General features: G+C 31.5%; 1 protein-coding gene across 3 annotated transcripts; it reads left to right on the top strand.

Moving 5' to 3' along the window:
• The first annotated feature begins 635 nt into the window (after positions 1 to 635).
• On the top strand, positions 636 to 7,480 carry LOC133177030 (calcyphosin-like protein). Of its 3 annotated transcripts, none has more exons than XM_061312115.1 (5): positions 636 to 692; positions 820 to 969; positions 1,654 to 1,831; positions 3,339 to 3,548; positions 4,995 to 5,770. In XM_061312115.1, exons 2-5 carry the CDS (start codon positions 833 to 835, stop codon positions 5,094 to 5,096), a joined length of 627 nt encoding a protein of 208 aa, XP_061168099.1. In that variant the 5' UTR covers positions 636 to 692; positions 820 to 832; the 3' UTR covers positions 5,097 to 5,770. The 3 variants fall into 3 exon arrangements, with proteins under 3 accessions (XP_061168099.1, XP_061168100.1, XP_061168098.1); XM_061312116.1 differs by lacking the exons at positions 636 to 692; positions 4,995 to 5,770 and adding exons at positions 704 to 728; positions 6,987 to 7,480; XM_061312114.1 differs by lacking the exon at positions 636 to 692 and adding an exon at positions 705 to 728.
• Positions 7,481 to 19,649: the final 12,169 nt, after the last annotated feature.

The raw sequence follows: 19,649 nt of genomic DNA, 5'->3' as shown, positions 1-19,649 counted from the left end.
ATGGCAGAATTTTCTAGAAAGATACCAGAGGCGAAACCTTCTAAGCATTAAAAACAGCTATGTACATACATCTATTTACATGTTCATAGTTCGGGGGGGGGGGGTAACTTTAAATCGTAAGCTCAGTTTTACACTACGTACATGTATGTATTTTATAGCAAAATTTATAAAATTGATGTATAATAAAATTAGATATGCAATAAAAACATTATGTAAGTAAATGGAATATTTTTTGTTTTTGTTTTTTTTTTTTTTCAATCTAAACCTCTAAATTTTCAGAAAACATGAAATGAAAAGTTTTTACATTATGTCTAAGAAAAGTCTCTGCAATGAAGGGAGAGGGCTGAAATAGGCTTTGCCTGCTGTCCAATCCCATTCAATTTTTGTGAATAAAATTATGTATGAAAATAAAAGGTCCTGCAATGCATTTAATAGGTACCGTAACTCTATTTAATGTACGGCTTTCCATAATTGCATGTGCTAGTTATATATAATCACACTAAAAAAACAACTTTTAAAAATATGCACATTAATAATTAAACTTTGATGTCTTTATTTAATTAGTTGATAATCGATAATTGAATGAATAATGTTAACAGCTTTGTCTGCAATAACAACTACTCCCCGTTGTCATCGTAACCGCATAAATAAAGCGTGTCATAGCTTGAAGCGGAAGGCAGGTGCGAAAACAGGTAGTTTGTTTACTTGCAGACATCGCTTGTGTTAAGGTATAAAATAAGCATTATAGTACTTTATTTTAGTCATTATTCATTTTGATTGCTTTTTCCAACGTTGTTTGATTCTTTTATTTTATGCAAGACCGACTACAAGCATGGCGTGCACAAATCGAGGCAACCGCGAGTTGAAAGAGAAAGCAAAGAAAATGATGAACACAGCAACAGATCCCGTTGAAAAGCTTCGCTATGCTTGTCTAGCGCGGGGGGCAAGTGGAATCAAAGGTCTTGGCAGGTATGATGCTTACATTTTCATGCATTTTAATTTTATTCATGGTGCACAGGTATACCAATTAAATGATATGCATTATGTGATGTACATGTAAACATGTTTCATCACGTAGTGTAAACATCGTGATCAATATACATTTTTATTCGTACCGATATTGAAGTAGCAGTTATTAAAACTATATCAAAATCGTGACCCTATCCCAATATCTTGCATGCATGATTATAACTATTGGGAAAACAACATTTATTATAACATTAATGAATTCATCAAAAAAAAAGGGGGGGGGTCGGAACAAAAACAAACTGCACACAACACTTAACCTCTGCAAAAGTTCTAATCCACTTAACCTCTGCAAAAGCTTATAATACTTTCATTCTCTTAGATTTATTCTCAGTTGTTGTATCTAGATACCTATTGTAATGGATCTTTCTAGAATTGTTTCTTAAACAACTATATAAGCCTACATGTCTTCTATATAGATGTACATCTTTGTCTTTCATATGTTATTGCAAACTTTGCACAGTAACAAACATAACAGAGGAGAAACTTCCTATTTATAAATGATTCCATTTAGTCAAAATGGGGACTAACTGGTACATTGTGTGGAAAAGAAGACAAATTGAAGAATTTTGAAAAGAAATAGATTCTTTACCTAATTTTAAATAATTTATTTACCTATATTTACAGAACATTCCGGATCATGGATGATAATGCTGATTTAAGTCTCAACTTTCAAGAATTCAAGAAGGGAATTCATGATTATGGACTAGTAATGGATAAAGATACCATACAGTCTTTGTTTGATAAGTTAGATAAAGATCACAGTGGTTCCCTTTCATTTGATGAATTTCTAGAAGCTCTAAGGGTAAGATAATGTTTTTATGGATAATTTCACAAAACCAAGTTTTACAATACTTTTTTTATGCAGTCAATAAACTAGATTTACCTACTGTAAATTATAATTTACAAAGTGTTAAGTATTATAGTTTACTTTTTGCTAAGTTTTTACCAGTGACAGTATATTTTTGGTGTAAATTATAGTTTTGTTGTCGAGTATCATGATCTATAATAATATAAAGCTTTTTGATAAGTCTTTGGGTTAAGAATACTTTTTATTGATAAAAATATTTTTCAACGCAAACTCAAACTAATTGCAACAGAATTTTTTTTGTTATAAATAAACTCTAGAATGCACGAAATAAATGTAATTAAAAAAACTAACAAAATTGGATGAAGAGAAAGCATTATTTTGTGCTACAATATTTTCCTATGAAAATTACTATACAGAGGGGGAATAACTCTTGTCATTATAGTAAATTTTGGTTAGAATCTTCATGCATTTTTCTACCTTAAAGAAAGAAAGAGTAAATTAAACTGTGCTGTGCATAAGTATATTCATTAGATGCAGTACATGTAAAACCTTTCATATCCAGCAAAAAAATTTTTACAGATGTTTAGCCCATTTCAGAGCGTATTTTAAATCCCCTCACCTCACAATATTTATACAATTTTAGGATAGAAGTTATAAATCAAAATTTTTGTCTCATAATCTTTATGTATAATTTTGTTTCTTATATATTTAATATTTTTGAACTAAATGAAATTATCAATGCATACTTAATAACTTAATTATATTTTAAAGGAAATTTATGTATATTTATTCTTTTCTAAACTCTGTATTCACTAACTATTCAATAAATTCAAAACATCTTTTTCAAATTATGTCATATATGTGAAGTAAAAGAACTGTTAAACTGTATCCCGAATGTTTAAATCAGATTACATTATCATGAAAAAAGGGAATTTTCTTTTAATACTTCAGCAAAACATTGGATGGATATATAGAGTTATGTACCTTTTCTATGGTCAAATTATGTGAAAATTATGCTTTTCTTCCTAAATCATTAGATTTTCTTAGAATTTTTTACTTTTTATATTTTGTTATTTTGTACATATTAGGTTTCATCTCAAAATAATTTCTGTTGCAATTAGTTTGACATTTAAGCTGGTTTTTTTCCCCAAATTGACTGGAGTAGATTGATAAACCTGCTTTGTGAGAATCAAAATGTGTTTTTGTACACTTTTTAAAGTTTTTTTTCTGGATTTGCCATGCCCTTGTCATTTCTCTTTTAAAGAGAAGGATTTTTCGAACTAAAATATTCTCTGAGCAATTAAAATCAAGTTGTACAAACTTCGCCATATGATTGAATGTTTTTCTCTATCTGATTGGATATCTAAAGTAAAAACTGAATTCATAATACTCTAGCTTTAGATCTAAAATTGGATGCAAAATATAGAATAAAACATCTTAGAGTCTTTAAGTGTATTGTAGATTTTTTTTTTTTTAAGCATGATAATTTTTCTTTGTACAGCCTCCAATGAATAATTCTAGGAAAGAATTAGTAAGGAGAGCTTTTCAGAAATTAGACAAAACAGGAGATGGCGTTGTGACAGTACAAGATCTACATGGAGTCTATAATGTCAAGAAACATCCCAAATATATCAGTGGCGAATGGACAGAGGACCAGTGCCTTAAACAGTTCTTAGACTCATTTGACTCTCCAGATGACAAAGATGGAACGGTGAGCATCTGTGCACTAGTGTGATTGTTGTAGTGGCTTTTTAATTAGAAAAACACATGCTCAGGGGAGGGTTTTTTTTTTTAAATAGTACTTATACTGGGTACTAGTTTTTTTTTAAGTTCGGGAAATGTTCTAATTTTCTGGAAGGGATAAATTGAATTCCTGGATTCTTTAAAGAACTTAAATTACTGAAGTTTCTAATAGGATTATTGAAGAAATTGATATTTTGAAGTGAAAGTATCGTAATTATTAGAGATGTCCTGTATGCAAATATATTCACATATATCACATATAGCATACATGCATGTACCAGGTAGTTGCATGAGATACAGACATACAGAGGCAAGTTCACCTGCATGCATAGTCTTATTCACTGCTACATTCTGTATAAAAATATATTAGCTTAATGTAGACTCAATAATGGGTTGTGAAAAAAAAATTAGGGACACATGTTATAGTTTTGTCAACATATTAATCTTGAAGAGAATATACCAGCAGTGAAAGCAATTATCATCAGTGTTTTTCCAGGTACAGTAAAACTTGCTATTACTGATTATAATTATGAAGAATTAATATTGAAAAAAATGAAATTTCCCTGCTTATTGTTAATATATATAAAAAAAATGTTAATAAATATGAAAGAAATATTGTACAAATAATGGAATATATATAATTGAACTTGAACTTGTAAACTAAGAAAACAATCTAAAGCATTTTCTTAAAATTATACTTAAATGTAACCTGTTCTTTTCAAATTGGATACATGTATAAGGAACCTGTAATTGTTATAAAAAGTATATGTACGTGTTCTGAGGAATTCCTTATAGGCAGGTTTTACTGTACATCTAATGGAAACACTGCAAATATACAATCAAGTAAAAATCCACAGGATATACAGAGGAAATCTTATTGTGTTACATATTTTCAAACAACACACATTACTTCACAAAATTATTATTTACTCTATCATGTATGTTTAGGGCTGACAAGTACATGTAAATCTATTTGGCCATTTATAGGAGAATTTACAAATTAAACATATGTTAATTAATTTAAACATATTTTATTAAATAAATCAATAAGGATCGGGAAACAGACAAAGCCTACACATACCCTCTCCTTGTATAATAGGTCAAGACAAAGACAAAAAAATAATAATACTTGTACATGATAATAATACTAATAGTCAAAGATAAAGATTCACAATCAAGTACATGTATCATTCCTCAAGTGTATCAAAAAAACATATTTTCATAATGACTATCATTGAAAAACACATTTATGCACCTTCTTAGAACATGCTAGCCATACAGTATAAAATTTACAGGTACACAGATTCCAAACCCAAACATAAGCATTTCAGGGTGTTTCAAGGGATTTCTGAGATGTGAATAAACTAATGATTTTAACTTGACGCTTAACACATGCATGTTATGTTTCTGACAGGTTACTGAAGAAGAGTTCATGAACTATTACTCAGGAGTTAGTGCTTCAATTGACAATGATGCATACTTTAACCTTATGATGGTTAATGCTTGGAAGCTATGATTGACACAAACAGTTTTTCTAATCAAACACTCTCATTAACCAATTTGTAGAATATTTATTTAGTGGTGGTTTGTCAGGAAAATTATTAGTAATACGTCAAGGATTTTATGTATCTGTTGTTGGAAACAGAATTTACCAATTTCTTAGAGCCCTATATTATGTAGATTAAGCTCAGAATTACTGTACCAAAAATGCTTTTTTACACATATGTCTGCTTGTTAGTTCTACACCTACCTCCCTCCCTCCCTCAAATTCTATGTGTGTGATTTGCTTTCTGGAAAATTGAGTAGACTGCACTGTGATAGGGAAAAAAGGAAGAACAAAAAACCCAGCTATTTCCATTGGCTCTTCGGCATTATTGGAGCACTGCCTTAAACTGAAGTGGACCGGTGCGAAATAGTGTGAGCACAATTCATGTCAGCACAATGGCACACAAGACACCTCAGCAGCTGAGATTCTTTAGCTTTTCTGTTTGTTCTTTGTTTATCTGTTGATGTTTTTATTAGTTTATTTAATTTTATGTCTTGCTTATCACAGAGTTTGTTGAAATTGAAAATCATTTTGGTACATGTATTGTTAATGAGAAGTATAATTGTTTGTACAGGAACAGCTTTTTAAAGAAATACTTAAAAACAAATTTTATATTTATGTATTTGTTTTGTATATCCCATTAGGTTTTCAACCTTCAATCATTTATTGTTAATTTTAACATTTACATAATGTTTTATGGATCTGTAAATTTATCATTTTTAACACAAGTTTTACTTTGAAGTTTTTATACCCTTACTCTTCATAGAAATTTTGTCAATTCTTATAACCATCAGATTCATGATGAAGATTAAAATTTATAGCTACAAAACTAATTTGTTTGTTTTAAACAATAATTGCAAGGATTTTTTAATAATTAAAAATCTTATAACTATAATAATTTAATTAACATAGTGAATGTGACATCAAAAAAGGAGTGGATTCAGCTTTTTAGTTTGCTTTTCATTGATTGAGTTTAGTGGTGTGTGAGCATTTTGTTTTTCGATTAGCAATTTTTTTTTAACATTGCAGCAAAGGCCAAAGGACATACAGTTTAATTGGAAACAAGGGATTATGATGAAGATTATGTTGCAAACTTGATTTTTGATATAATTAAAACAATATTTATAAAAAAAAATCAAAGATTCCATGAAAAAGGAATAGATATTGTGAAATGCAAGTTTAGTTAGAACTGAGATATATGATACTCAGGTTGAAACCGCTTTCAAATGCATGAAATTCTGTTAGAAATATTAATTACCTTGCTCTCCGTCCCTCAAACATTTATCTCAATTTTTTTCATTACATTTCCCCCATTTCTCCTTTGTATATGGTATTTTTTTGCAATCAACTTCAATTTACTTTATTTGCAACAACATTATCTATTTGCTTATCTATTAAAGCAACTTGGAAAAAATACAAAAAATCATCTTTTTTTAATGGAAACTATACAGGCCCCAAAATATTCCTGCATAAATGAATATATTATCATACATAAATTCAGCTATTTAAATGTATGAATATTTTTAAATGGACTGTAATAGGATTTAAATTAAAAAAATTTGTTTGTGTGGCACAAAAGATGAATGTTCTTCAAGATTGAATAAAAGGTTGTTAAAATTTTATAATACTATCCAATGGAAATGAAGTTTTGATTAAAATTCAGAGAGGAAGGTGATGTACCTTTTCACACATTAATTTGAATTTAATTTAATTTAAAATTTATTACTTATATAAAATGAACAAAACAAAATCAGTCATTCAGTAATTTCTCCAATATTTTTGAAGCAATTTCGCGTTTTTTGTTTATGCCGTTTTTGTCACTGATTATTTTTTTGTTCTTTTTTTATTTGATTAATACAGGTGACTGAAGAAGAATTTATTAATTATTATTCTGGAGTTAGTGCATCAGTAGACAACGACGCTTACTTTCACCTTATGATGGTAAATGCATGGAAATTATGAGAGATTTTCACCATTTGTTGCATGAGACACGTTTAAAACAGCATGTCTGGACACATCATCATTCCTAATGGGAATCCCCTTAAAGACTGTGATAAAACAATATGACGTTTTACTGTACAGTAGAAGTTATGTATCTATTCCTCGGAGGGCAATATATAATTATAGATGGAATTGGCGTTCGGCAAAGGATCTTGTAGTTAACTTCTTTCTGGAAGGAAATAATGTACATTATCTACTCATTTAGATATTATTTATTAAAATTTTTAATATTTTTAGATTGTATTTTCTTATTAAACATAATGTTTGGATGCCGACCACGTCTATATAGGATCTGAAATATATTTTCTACTACATGTATACTTGTCTTGGCTAAATAACAACCAATAAAAGAATTTTACAAAGACCGAAAAATTATATCTAAAATTATGTATGATATCTGAAATTGTGTGCATGGGAAAAAATTTTTAGAACCCCAGTGTTCCTTGGTAATCTATACGACCCGGATTTCTTACAGGTGTTTGATCACTACACATGGCACAATCGTATGCAATCAGAGGAATGGATGGAATAAAACAGTAACATAAATAGTAAATGACTGTGATACTGGATCTAGATTGTGCTTAAATTATTTATAGAACTTCTGTCCAATGCATGTCTGTCAGTGGTAGCTGCTTTACTGGATAAACATTTCTCAGATGATTGCAAAGGTGTTTTGCTTCACTTCCCTAGCAGTCAGATTTTCAAGATTTTTGCCATACAGTGAAGTGGTTTGACCCTTATTTCTAGCAAGCAAATTAACCAACTGTGATTCCATGCAGGCTCAACGGGTACGAGTAAGTTAAAAGGAAGACCCGCACCCCCCCCCTCCCCAAAAAAGAAGACATACGCATATTATGGATACTAATTTCATAGTTGGATTTTTACATGAACATGTTTCAGTAACTGGCGTATATTCAATCAATTTTGGGAAGAATACAATTTACTCGGGAAAGTACACAAATATATAAAGCAAAATGTAATCATTGTTACATTTCACTTTGTGATATTTGGTCCAATCCGAAAAATAACCTAACATAAAAGCAATTTTTCTTCATTATTTCCCGAGAAGACGAATTGCGTTTTATATATTTCATTTTTCTCTCATTTGGTCCAAAAAGTATCAAGGCATTGCCAATATGATATCATTGGATAGTTTACAAAGATTTTGGTTCCCCTCGATAAATAAGGGAGAATGGGCGATACTTGAAAATGCGAATTGAAGGACGTGTGCGATCTTTGGAGTTGAACGGGGAAAGAATGGGCTTTTGTGCAAATTTAAACTTAGCTGTATGAACTTAAACATCGTCGCAAGCCACGGGTTTTGCGTCCATTCTATTTCCACAACCGGGTTTGTGGAAATAAAATAGACCAGGCCCGTAGCAATGGTTTCAAAAATGGGGGGGGGGGCACCTTCCACCCACTCCTCCCCAAAAAAACTCACCAAAGGGGGGGGGCAACTTTCCAAAATTATCTGACAAGCCAAAAAAGGCTTATTTACTGTCCAAATCCTGGAATTTGCCAGTGCTCGACCTTACTCCATCAAAAAGTAGGGTAAACCAGCATCTAAAGGAAAATTCACTATAGCAAAATACTTTACTCAGAAAAAGGTGCCCCCCCCCCCCCCCGCTTTCTACGGGCCTGAGACAAAAATTCTGTGGCTTGCGACGATGGAACTTAAAAAGACATGTATTTTAAGTGATCATTGGAAAGTTAAAACATAAAACAAGTTGTCGTAAATATTGCATTTAATTCAGAAATGTTTAGCAAGCTGTCCAGTGGCCCTAAAATTCCTTTAAAAATTCCTGATTTTTGTAGTTTTTCTAAAATTCTTTAAAACTAGAAATAAGTCAATAGGATATGCCCTGCCCAGGGTTCATTAGTAATGCAACAATAAATTTGTATGAGTGTTTGAAGTTTTATGAAATACCTTGAATAGCTTCTTTAAACCTTGATACCAATAAATAGTAAAGTCAAAGGTCATTGGGAAGGTCAAGGTTAAAAAAAATGGACACAGTTAATAAAGAACTACGCACGCTAACTCTCGATTCCCGCCTATATTTTACACCCATTTAATTCAATACTAATGGCAATTTGGCCGTAATTTTTTTTTTGAATGCAAAGAACAGTTCAATTATAATTGACTGATAATTTTGATTCCAGTGTTAAACAGTTAATTACCCCTAATTCCAGCTCTTTAAATAAGGGGGTAGACGATATTTTTCATTGAAATCGGGCTTTAAAGCATCACCACATTTTATTCTTGGATATGAATAAATGTTCCTTAAATCTTTTCTTATGTTTTACTCATATAAAATTAAACATATATTATTAATAAAATACAATGTTTTAGTTGTAAACCCCTTTGAAATTGTGAAAAAATAAGCATTTTTGTAGTTTTTTGTCTGTAAACATATGTCCCCCCCCCCCCCCGTGAAACACAAAAAGCTTTAGTATGAATTTGTGAAATGACAGTCCATATTACCTGTAAATAGGAATTTTTGTTTCACGGGGGGGGGGGGAGAGAGAGAGAGAAAGAGAGAGAGAGATGTTTTAAAAATATTTTCCGTTTTCCGTTGATTTCTATAGTGAAAAACACTTGTAAGTTTTACCAAAGTTATAGAGTTATCTCTCTTTGTTTTCCCAAAGAAGTAATGTTTTATGAAAATTTATATAAATATCTATATACATATGAAAAATCATTCAAATGTGTTAAATTTTGAAAATTGTCTTGGAGGTAGGCGGGAGAACAATACTATCGTTCGCAGTTCTTTAACCAAATAATGTATCAGTGCATAACGTTACATAAAAAAATATCTTGAACAGTCTCTTTGCAACTGAGCTAAACACACATTTGAGAAAAAGTAGATCAATGTCAAAGGAAAAAATCAGGGTTAAAAAACTTTACTGAAAGTGAATAGCTCTCCTTAATAGGTATTAGCATATGAAGTTTGATAAAAATATTACGATTTGTTCTTTGAAACTTAGCTAAACACAAATTTGAGAAAAGTGAGGCGAGGTAATAGGAAAGGTCAAGGTTAAAAAATGTTGCAATTGAATATCTCTCATCAATATGTATAAACATATGAAATTTGATAAAAAAAAATATCTTGAATAGTTTCTTTGAAATTTTATAAAACTCGAAGTCAAGGACAAAAGAACGGCCAAGGTCAAAAAAGTTGATGAAGATAAATAGCTAACAATCTATCTACATGTATCAGCGTATTAGGTTTGTCTAAAATATTTTCAATAGTTTCTTTGAAACTGAGCTTAAAAAGTGAGGTCAAGGTAAAAAATCTTGAAGCATTTGAACAGCCGTCATCAATATGTATCAGAATATGAAGTTTGATAAAAAAAAATCTTTCAAATAGTTTCTTTTAAACTGACAAACGCAAAGAGTGACAGAAAAACAGTTGGACGGGTGGAAGACTGATATGACAAACATTACATGTGTCTTTCACTAATTAACAATTTACAATTGCCAATGAGTACATGACTTATTAAATTAGTCATGTTCTCATTGGCAATTGTAAATTGTTAATTAGTGAAAGACACATGTATATGCCCCGGCTATATTCATGGCGGGACATATAAATGCTAAATTCAAGGGGGAATCCTTAAAAAAAACTTATTTTTAATGTCAATTCCTAATTTAGGTCTGTTTGTTTGTTTTTTTTCTGACGACGTGAATCGTTTGTCGTGCATTAACATTTGAACATTTTTAGCCTCTTCCATAGACCTGCTGAACCAGTTTTAACCAATTTTGGCATATATCATCTATGGATGAAGGGAAACAAAATTGTGAATTTCATGGTCCCTATCCACTCCCCCACCCCAACCCCCATGCGGGGGCCTGAGGGTTGGGGCTAAAACCATCAAAATTAGTTATATCTTTAAAAATCTTCTTTACTCCTGGACATCAAGCAGTCAAACTGTTGAAATGATTGTAAAAAAGCAATGAGTCCTCTACCAAAATTATGAAATTCATGGCCCCAGGGTCAGAGGTTTGAAAGTTAGGGTGGGTCTCTAATGATCAAATAGTGAAAATTAATAAATTATTTAAAAACCTTCTTCTCTCTCCTTGTATATTTAATGGATAAACTAGGTACATAGTTTTGACGAGAAGGGGGGTCTCTTCCGAAATTGCGACATTTGTGACCACAGGGTCAGGGGTTCTGGTGTTTGTGGAGGGTCTCTATTGATTATTTAGTGAAAGTGTATTATGTCTTTCTTCTCTGTTCCATGGTATTATGCAAACAAACTACATGCATGGTCATGATAAGCAAGGGTGCTTCTTCCAAAATTTTGAATTTATGGCCCGAGGGCTCAATAGATCACATACTAGTAGTGAATATTCATAAATTCTTTAAATATCTTCTTCTCTGCCCCGGAATATTTAGGAGACAAACTAATTGCATAGTTATGATGAGCTAGGATGCCTCTTCCACAATTATGAAATTTGAATCCCCTGGGTCAGAGGTTTTGGTGCTAAGGCGGGGCTCTATTGATTATTTAGTGGAAATGCACTATTTCTTTGAAAATCCTTTTCTCTGCTCCTTGGTATTATGGCAGATAAACTAAGTGTATATTTATGATGACCAAGTGTGCCTCTTCCAAAATTGTAGTTTTTTATGATCAGGTAGACTTGTAAATAATAGATTAATAAAAATGCAACAAAAATGTCTTATCTTTGTACGTTGAATTTTCTTCAAATGTCAAGATAAGGCAAGTAATGAGATAGCTTTAAATACTAATAGTGTTCATGCACTATTTTTGTGTTTAGCTTACATGGTGATGATAACGAATTGGAGTAAGGAAATAAATTTACTTTAAGATTTGTTACTCAGAACTAATTATTTCGTTAATCACTGATCATCCTATTTCTCTTGCTTTTGGGCAACATAGCTTCATATATCAGTTTATTTTGTTTTAACAGTCCTAATTTAGTTATAAAATGCCTAATTTTAGCTATATTAGCTAAATTAGCTGGGTTTTTTTTTTGTCAAATAGTGCTGGCTAGCCCGTCATAGTTAAAAGAAATACCGAGATCTCCAGTAGGGTAGAGAAGAGAACAAAAGTACTGTGAGCACCGAACAATACAAAGATTTTAAAGTAGTGAATACATGTACATACTTATGTCGCTAAAGAAGTAGGAACGACATATTGTTATTGCAAGTTTGTTTGAGAATGTTCTCGCAGATGGCTTAGACAATCTTGGTGAAACTTCGCAGAATTGATAATCCCAACTCGAGGTGTGCTTTCCAATTTTAGAATTGCAAAATGACCATTGTTGCCAGTAAACAGACAAAATATAAAAGAACGTATGATTTAAGAAAAGTAGATGTCACGTGACCATTGTTTATTTTTCAGTGTGGTTTGTGCATTCTTGCTTTCTCCTCCAATATTGCAGAATTTGGATCACTTCGGGTACTCTCATTTTCTAGACAAAGATTCCTTTAAAGTTTCCAAATTAGTCAAAGAATTATTTTTATGCCCCTAATCGAAATTTCGGGGGGGGGGTAGTGTTTGTTCTGTTAGTTCGTCTGTTTGTCTGCAAAAATTTTAACCTGGCCCATAACTTTTTATTTGTTGGAGCTAGGGCTTTCATATTTCACATGTGTATTCCTTGTGACAATACCTTGGGTATCAACATATTTAACGTCTTGACTTTGAACTTATAGTTTGACCCACTTCAGTAAAATTTTACCAAACTTGAACCTTGGCCATAACTTTAAAACAGCTGGTGCTAGGTTTTCCATATTTCGTTTGTGTATTACTTGTAACAAGATTTTCCTTTGGATACCAACATTTTTGACCTTCTGAATTGATCTTGGAGACTGGCCTACGTTTAAAAAAGGTTAATCTTGGCTCCAAGCGCACCGTGGGGCTTCAAACAGTGTAGAGACTAAGCCAGTCTATTTTAACTCCTATATTTTACGTCGTATAGCTTTTTGCATATGATTGGCCAAGTAGCAATAATATGTAATAAGGTTTTGCATGTGGCCTTCAGTGTAAATCGTCTGGATAATGCAGGAAAGGGTTTCTAGCAGGCCCAAGTCCAAGTGACTAGAATTTCCATTTTGATCAATCTTGTATACGGTCACCTTAGGGTGCATAACTTAAACAGCTATGCTACAGATGCATGCTACAGAATCTAAATTTTCTAAATGAGTATTCATGCATCTTTTCCAACAGCTAGAAGTCCTGTTCAATCTTTGGTAAATGTTTCTTAATCAATTCAAATATACACTTCGTGGAGCATCTTTATTTGTTCATGGTCATCCAAAATGGGAAACACAACAGTGCAATCTTCTTTACTGACAGTGACATGTCATTTGCTTTCAATGGGTGCGTATGTGTGAGGGTGTGTGTATGTGTGTTCCCAAATCATTTAAGTTTCCTTTCTTTCAGCGAAAGTATCCCCCATGTCAATTTCGTTAACATTAAAAACCTGCGTTGGTGTAATTGTTCCCTTTTGGTGTCCAAAGGTCAAATATTTACAGCAAGTGCATTTCCCATATCATAAATCTTATTGGGATCATACTTGCACTATATGCATATAAAAATTGTGTGGATGATGCACCTTGGAATGCATAAGTCATATAAGGTATGATGTACCTGTCTTGTTTTGGTTTGGTGCATCTGACCTTTTAATTTCCGAGTGAGTACCTAACACAAACATCCGATTGCTTTATGCTGGCAAAATAATGCCAAATGCTTATAAATGAAACAACCTCTGAGAGCTTATAACGTTACATCGCCGGTACCTATCTATATTCTATTTTTGACGACTTTTTATTTGTTTCGATCATTAGATTGCATGGGAGGAGTTCCTGAACTACTATGCCGGAGTCAGCGCCTCTATGGATAACGACGCCTACTTTGACTTAATGATGAGGACAGCCTGGAAATTATGACGTCACAGTTTGTTAGAAACATAGAATCTCTGTTGAATTGGTTTTAATTAAATGGGTGAATAAAATTCATGTGTTATGTTTAAAAAAATTCAGCAGAATTATTAATACTATCTAACTAACACGAGGGTTTTTTTTTCATATATTTGTCTTCGATTGCAGTAGATAGTCTTCATTCAGCCTTAAAGTTGAACATAACATCTGCATTACCACCTAACGTGAGAAGGATTAACTTTTAATCCACTGGAAGATGTTTTCCATAAAATTTCCTTTTACGATATAATCTGTACAAACTAATACACGCAATGTTTCTAGCATTTCAAACACAAAATTACAGATTTGTCATTTAAAGGAAGAACTTTAAAGATGTCATTTCCTTTTACAATATTTTTAATATGAAGAAACCTCGCAAACCAGTACAGACATTGATTCTAGTATTCCTGTATGCTAAAATATGGATATGTTGTTAAGAGGAAGAATTTCAACTTCTTCCCTGATATATTCCTATGCATAAATTAGAATGAAATTAATGTTCTAGTTAGATCAGGGCAAATGCCGAACATAATTTAATCAGAATAAAACTTTTTTACGGTTACCTGAACCTTTGGTCCTGGCGAGCTAAAAATTGTGCAACGCATACGTACTGGCAACTTTTCATTTGTAATTTGCTTCTTAAAACACCATATTTTGTCAGAAAAACTCATTTCAGTATTAATATATACATGTATTTCTACGTGTTACAACACTGAACTTCATATTTTTCACTATACTCTACACACTGAAATACAACGTTCTTTCCTTGTACTGAGAAAAATCTACTACCATATCAAAATAATGAAACTGGATAAATCTTCGTGCCTTATTGTAATTTTTGATTTAACTGGGTGGTAGTAAATAAAAAAAAATTACAACATGACAACTACATGTATATTGTATTTTTTTGTATTTACTACAACGCAGTAAATTCAAAAATTACAATATAACATTCGACTGTTCCTCCTTTTTGCTCCTTTATTAGAAAACCATTATTTATGTCTTTTCAACATTTCTTGAAGAGCCATACTTTTCTGTGTGCAGCAATAATTCACTTCGCATTCTGTTTGTAAGCTTCTATCTGTATTAGGGACTGTTCAAAATTTCTCGAAGTATGTAACTTGTAAGTTCATTTAAAAAATCTTAAGACCCTATGGTAGAATTCTTTTGAAAAATTCATTGGTCCTATGCTCTCTGCCTTGCAAAAAGGTTGCCGTTTCGGACTGTCCCCTGCCAGAGCTACGTCTAACATATGGTATTAACCATGCATAACTTTCTAACCAATTTTCAACCACAAAGCTTTATGCAATCCATTCATACATGTACTGACAATTTACAGTTGACAAACTTTAATACATACTTGTCAAATACATGTACATATACATGTAGACATTAGATTTATGTATAATACACAGTTACATGTAAATACAATAATGTATGCAAGTGTTTATTATCTACCACAGAGATGGAACTATATATTTATAACTTACGATAAGTGGATCAGGATAGTAGTAGTAGTACATTGCATAGACTGTGGACCAAGCATATAACCAGAATAAATGCCTTATAAAAACTAGATATATGTACAGGTATTAAGGAAGAGATTGCAAGGGTACATGAAAAAAATCCGCTCTATGAATTTTTCTCATTTTTACATATAATTTGCCTTACGTTAATGGTATCATAATATGAAAATTTCGACCATGGTCATCAGGGTTATAAGGAAGATATGGTTGCCATGGTAACCACCGTTTTTCAATATTTTGATATTTATGTAGTGAATTTTTAATTATGCCATACAGGTATCAAAATTGAAGCAAATTAAAAAATTTTCACCAAATATTAAATAATATGCTTTATATTCATCGAAAATAAAAATTGTATCGGAAACTATTGATAGATGTACTAATGCCACAGTTGCTTTGGGGAGTAGTCATTGTAAATTTGCAGTAATATTTTCACCCCAAGAGCAGTTTTCAACGTCTTAACAAAAAATTGCCCAATGAATTTTCCTAAAATTAATATATTTTGTAACAATTATTATAAGTGACTTATGGTTAAAATATGAAGTGGGGTCATCACATTCTTTTTTAAGCTACATGCATTTCAATACCCCCCCCTTCCTAAAATATTAAAAGATTTCATAAATTTTAATCTGATGGTTTGTTGCTGAACCTTTAATATGCATAATCTGTTAAAAACTATAGAAAATACGTATAGATTAATAAATATTTGTTGATTGAATATTTTTTTATTTGACTTTTTTCATTGAAAAAAGTTGATGTCCCCTGCTCATTAAGTGAAAAAAAATCGCAGCTCCATTACTTGAAGACATGAAAAAAATCTCTGTCACCATGCATTCTTCATTTGCCCCACATGTATGCTTCTATCAATTTTGACCGGTCCCTTATGATAGAGTATCATCAAAATACATGATCGCTGGAAATGTAGTTAATATATGCATTTCAGCTGATGGACAATTACTCAAGTTGTTTAAAGAAGTAGCTAAGCCTTAAATAACATATTAATAATCAAGGCGACAGAAAACAACCTTGCAACACTCCTGATAATACCGGCATGGTATAGTAAACATTCCACATAGCAAATTCCCCCATAACGTTTACTCTAGAGTGAAGCTTCCCCTCGGAATAATAATATAGCAAACATGCATTCCTCCCGCATACTTTCCCCGGGGAAAGTTTACTATATAGCAAACATTGACATTCCCCCATATATAGGAAAGCATCCCCGCGGATATTTTGCTCCCACCTTATTCGGATAAGTTTTCAGAATTATAACAAATTTAATACTTTCATCCTGTTAATTTTGATGGTTTGATAACGGTGAAAATTTATTTTAAATGTACAAGAATCTGAATCAACAAATACAAATCGTTATATTAGACTAAGTATTCTTGATCTGCTTACCGGTACTTAAAATTACCTGGACTATAGTAAAAAGGGTATCCGAATGGACCATCGCCAAAAAGTTTTAAAATCAACATTAAGGTATCCAACCCATATTAGGACCGGATTTTCTAACCTTAAATATCCATAATGTATTAAATACTTTGATATTAATTCAAAGCATTTTAGAGTAGTAAAGGATTTCCCAAGAGAAATTTTCAAAAATATAATTACCTAAGCAGTAATTAATCAATGAAGATTGCATTGATGTCTATGGGAACAAGCAAATTTTTGAAAATAAAAATTTAGATACTAAGAATATCAAAAAATGCTGTGGTGGAAAGATTTATATAATAATAAGGAATAGAAAAGCGATTGAAAACTAAAGTTTTACCTGAACGATTTTTTGAGAATTGATTTTTATTGATTAAAAGCAAAGGGGGATAACTCTTCAAGGACAGGACAATATCAAAAATTAGGACACATTCCGTTCTTACATACTGACACTAAGATTATGTCTACATATACTGAGTATTCAGCCAATATATATCTGTTATACATTCAGATTCACTGAATCTGAGGCTATTATGGGTCGGATACCTTAAGGAGGGATTCTTGTCTGGTTTCTGACTAGATGAAATATTCAAAGAATATTTGCTTGTATGTCTTATATATTAGATGTAAGAGATTTAAAAGATAATATTTTTCTTTCCTCATCATAATTGTACAACTTTACATAGAAATCGTAAACTGAGTTTGAAATCTAGCAGAGACTATATTTTTGGCGGAATGGCGGCGTATGAAAATATCTCCTCTTCTGCTTCTCAAAATTACTATAGAACAATGAATTTAGTTAAAATTTTTAAACAGTCCAAAAGAAAATTTCAAATGTAAGTAAAATTAATAATAATGGACTGAAGTTTTAAAATATATCAAAAAATATGATTTTCCAAACAAACTACAATTTTGTAAACTTTTAAAAGCTTCCGCTCTTAGTACAGATTTGAGCCAAAAATCCGTAAATTAGTAAACGGTCAAAACTTTTTGTTTTTGTATCAGTTTGTATCTTTATATAACTACTTTACCATATGTGAAAATAAGAAAAATTTAAATATACGAAGCATATAAAAATAACTAATTATATCCTAAAAATCGAAGAAAAATAGAGGAAATTCGGATTAGCCAATATCTATTTTAGTTAAATTATCTTTGTCAATTTGGTAGTATCATCTGATAGACCCTATATGGTAATATCTTTTTATGCAGAAAGAAAAACATTTAATCTTTTGAAATAGAAGTAGGCATCGCATTCATGATTGACAATAGTGTTTTTTTATTCTTAAGGTCAAGAAAAAGAAAATGACCTTGACCTGACCTTGCTTTTAAAATAAAACGGTCAAATCTAATCTTATTGATACCATCACTTAATGATAATGTCTTCTTGAATCTATGAAAATTTCATTAATTTTTTAAATATACAAGAAATATGAGAAGAATCCCTCCTTAAATGGAAATAATGCAATATTTTCCTCATAATTTGTTGAGTAGAGAAATGTTGTAGTCTTCATAAAAAAAAAACTGGGTAATAATGTATAAAAGAGGCATGTTCACAAACATTTGATTATTTTTTTTAGGGACAGAATTACCAATCGGTTATCCGTAGCACGTTCCGACCGATTAACCGTTAATCTTATCAAAATACGTATATGTATGACATTGAAACATGTAGGTTTTATTTCTTCTCCCTGCCATCCCTGCTGAATTTTTTTTGTTTTTGACTTGTACACAATTAACTAATAATTTTTGATCATCAGAAATTTCACACATGTATCAACACATATACTACAAATAGATATGTTTCCCATGGGATACGTAAAATCCTAACCATATTTACGATGAAGGTTTACTGGGGGAAGATTTACTCTTTAACACCAGAATACTCAAACATATTTTAACAGTAACATTTGTCATATATCACAAAAAGTATTTCTGTGGTTTTGTACCTGAAGTTTTAATCAAAAGCGGGTTCTGTTATTAACCCTTTAGCTTTGCTTACATGTCAATTACAGGAGTCAGCAAACTCATCAATTTCATCGATATATTTAGTATAAAACTTGCGTACATGTAAACGTACCAGTATTTAGAATTTCTTTAATTACTGAATACGAATATATTCTTAAAATTGATAGTTATGCTATGGATCAAGAGTGCTTCTTCCAAAATTGTGAAATCTGTGGCCTCATCGTCAGGGTTCCGGTGGTGGTGGGTGGGTGGAGTGGGGTTGGCCTCTTTTAATTATATTGTCATGTTGTAAATTTTGAATTTACCTAGTGGCAGTAAATACAAAATTTACGACATGACAAATAGTTATCAAGCTGTAAATTTTGTATTTACTGCAACTAAATTCTAAATTTATAACATGACAATATAGTGAAAGTGCATTATTTCCTTGAAAATCAAATCTTCTTCTCTGATCCTGAGTATTAAGCAAACAAAGTAAATGCAAAGTTATGATGAGCAAGGGTGCTTCTTCCAAATATGTGAATTTCATGGTCAGGAATTTTGGTGTTAGGGCAAGGTTCTATAGATCAGGTATTGAAAAATGTATAAATTCTCGAAATACCGGTATATTCTCTCCCCTGGGTATTCAGCAGTCAAACTAATTGCATGGT

This window comes from Saccostrea echinata, unplaced genomic scaffold, assembly GCF_033153115.1.
Source record: "Saccostrea echinata isolate AGI-Se365-2 ecotype Australia unplaced genomic scaffold, CSIRO_AGI_Sech_v1 ptg000086l, whole genome shotgun sequence".
Lineage (NCBI taxonomy): Eukaryota > Metazoa > Mollusca > Bivalvia > Ostreida > Ostreidae > Saccostrea > Saccostrea echinata.
Note: the sequence above shows the minus strand (reverse complement) of the source record. Positions and strands in the feature narration are given on the sequence as shown.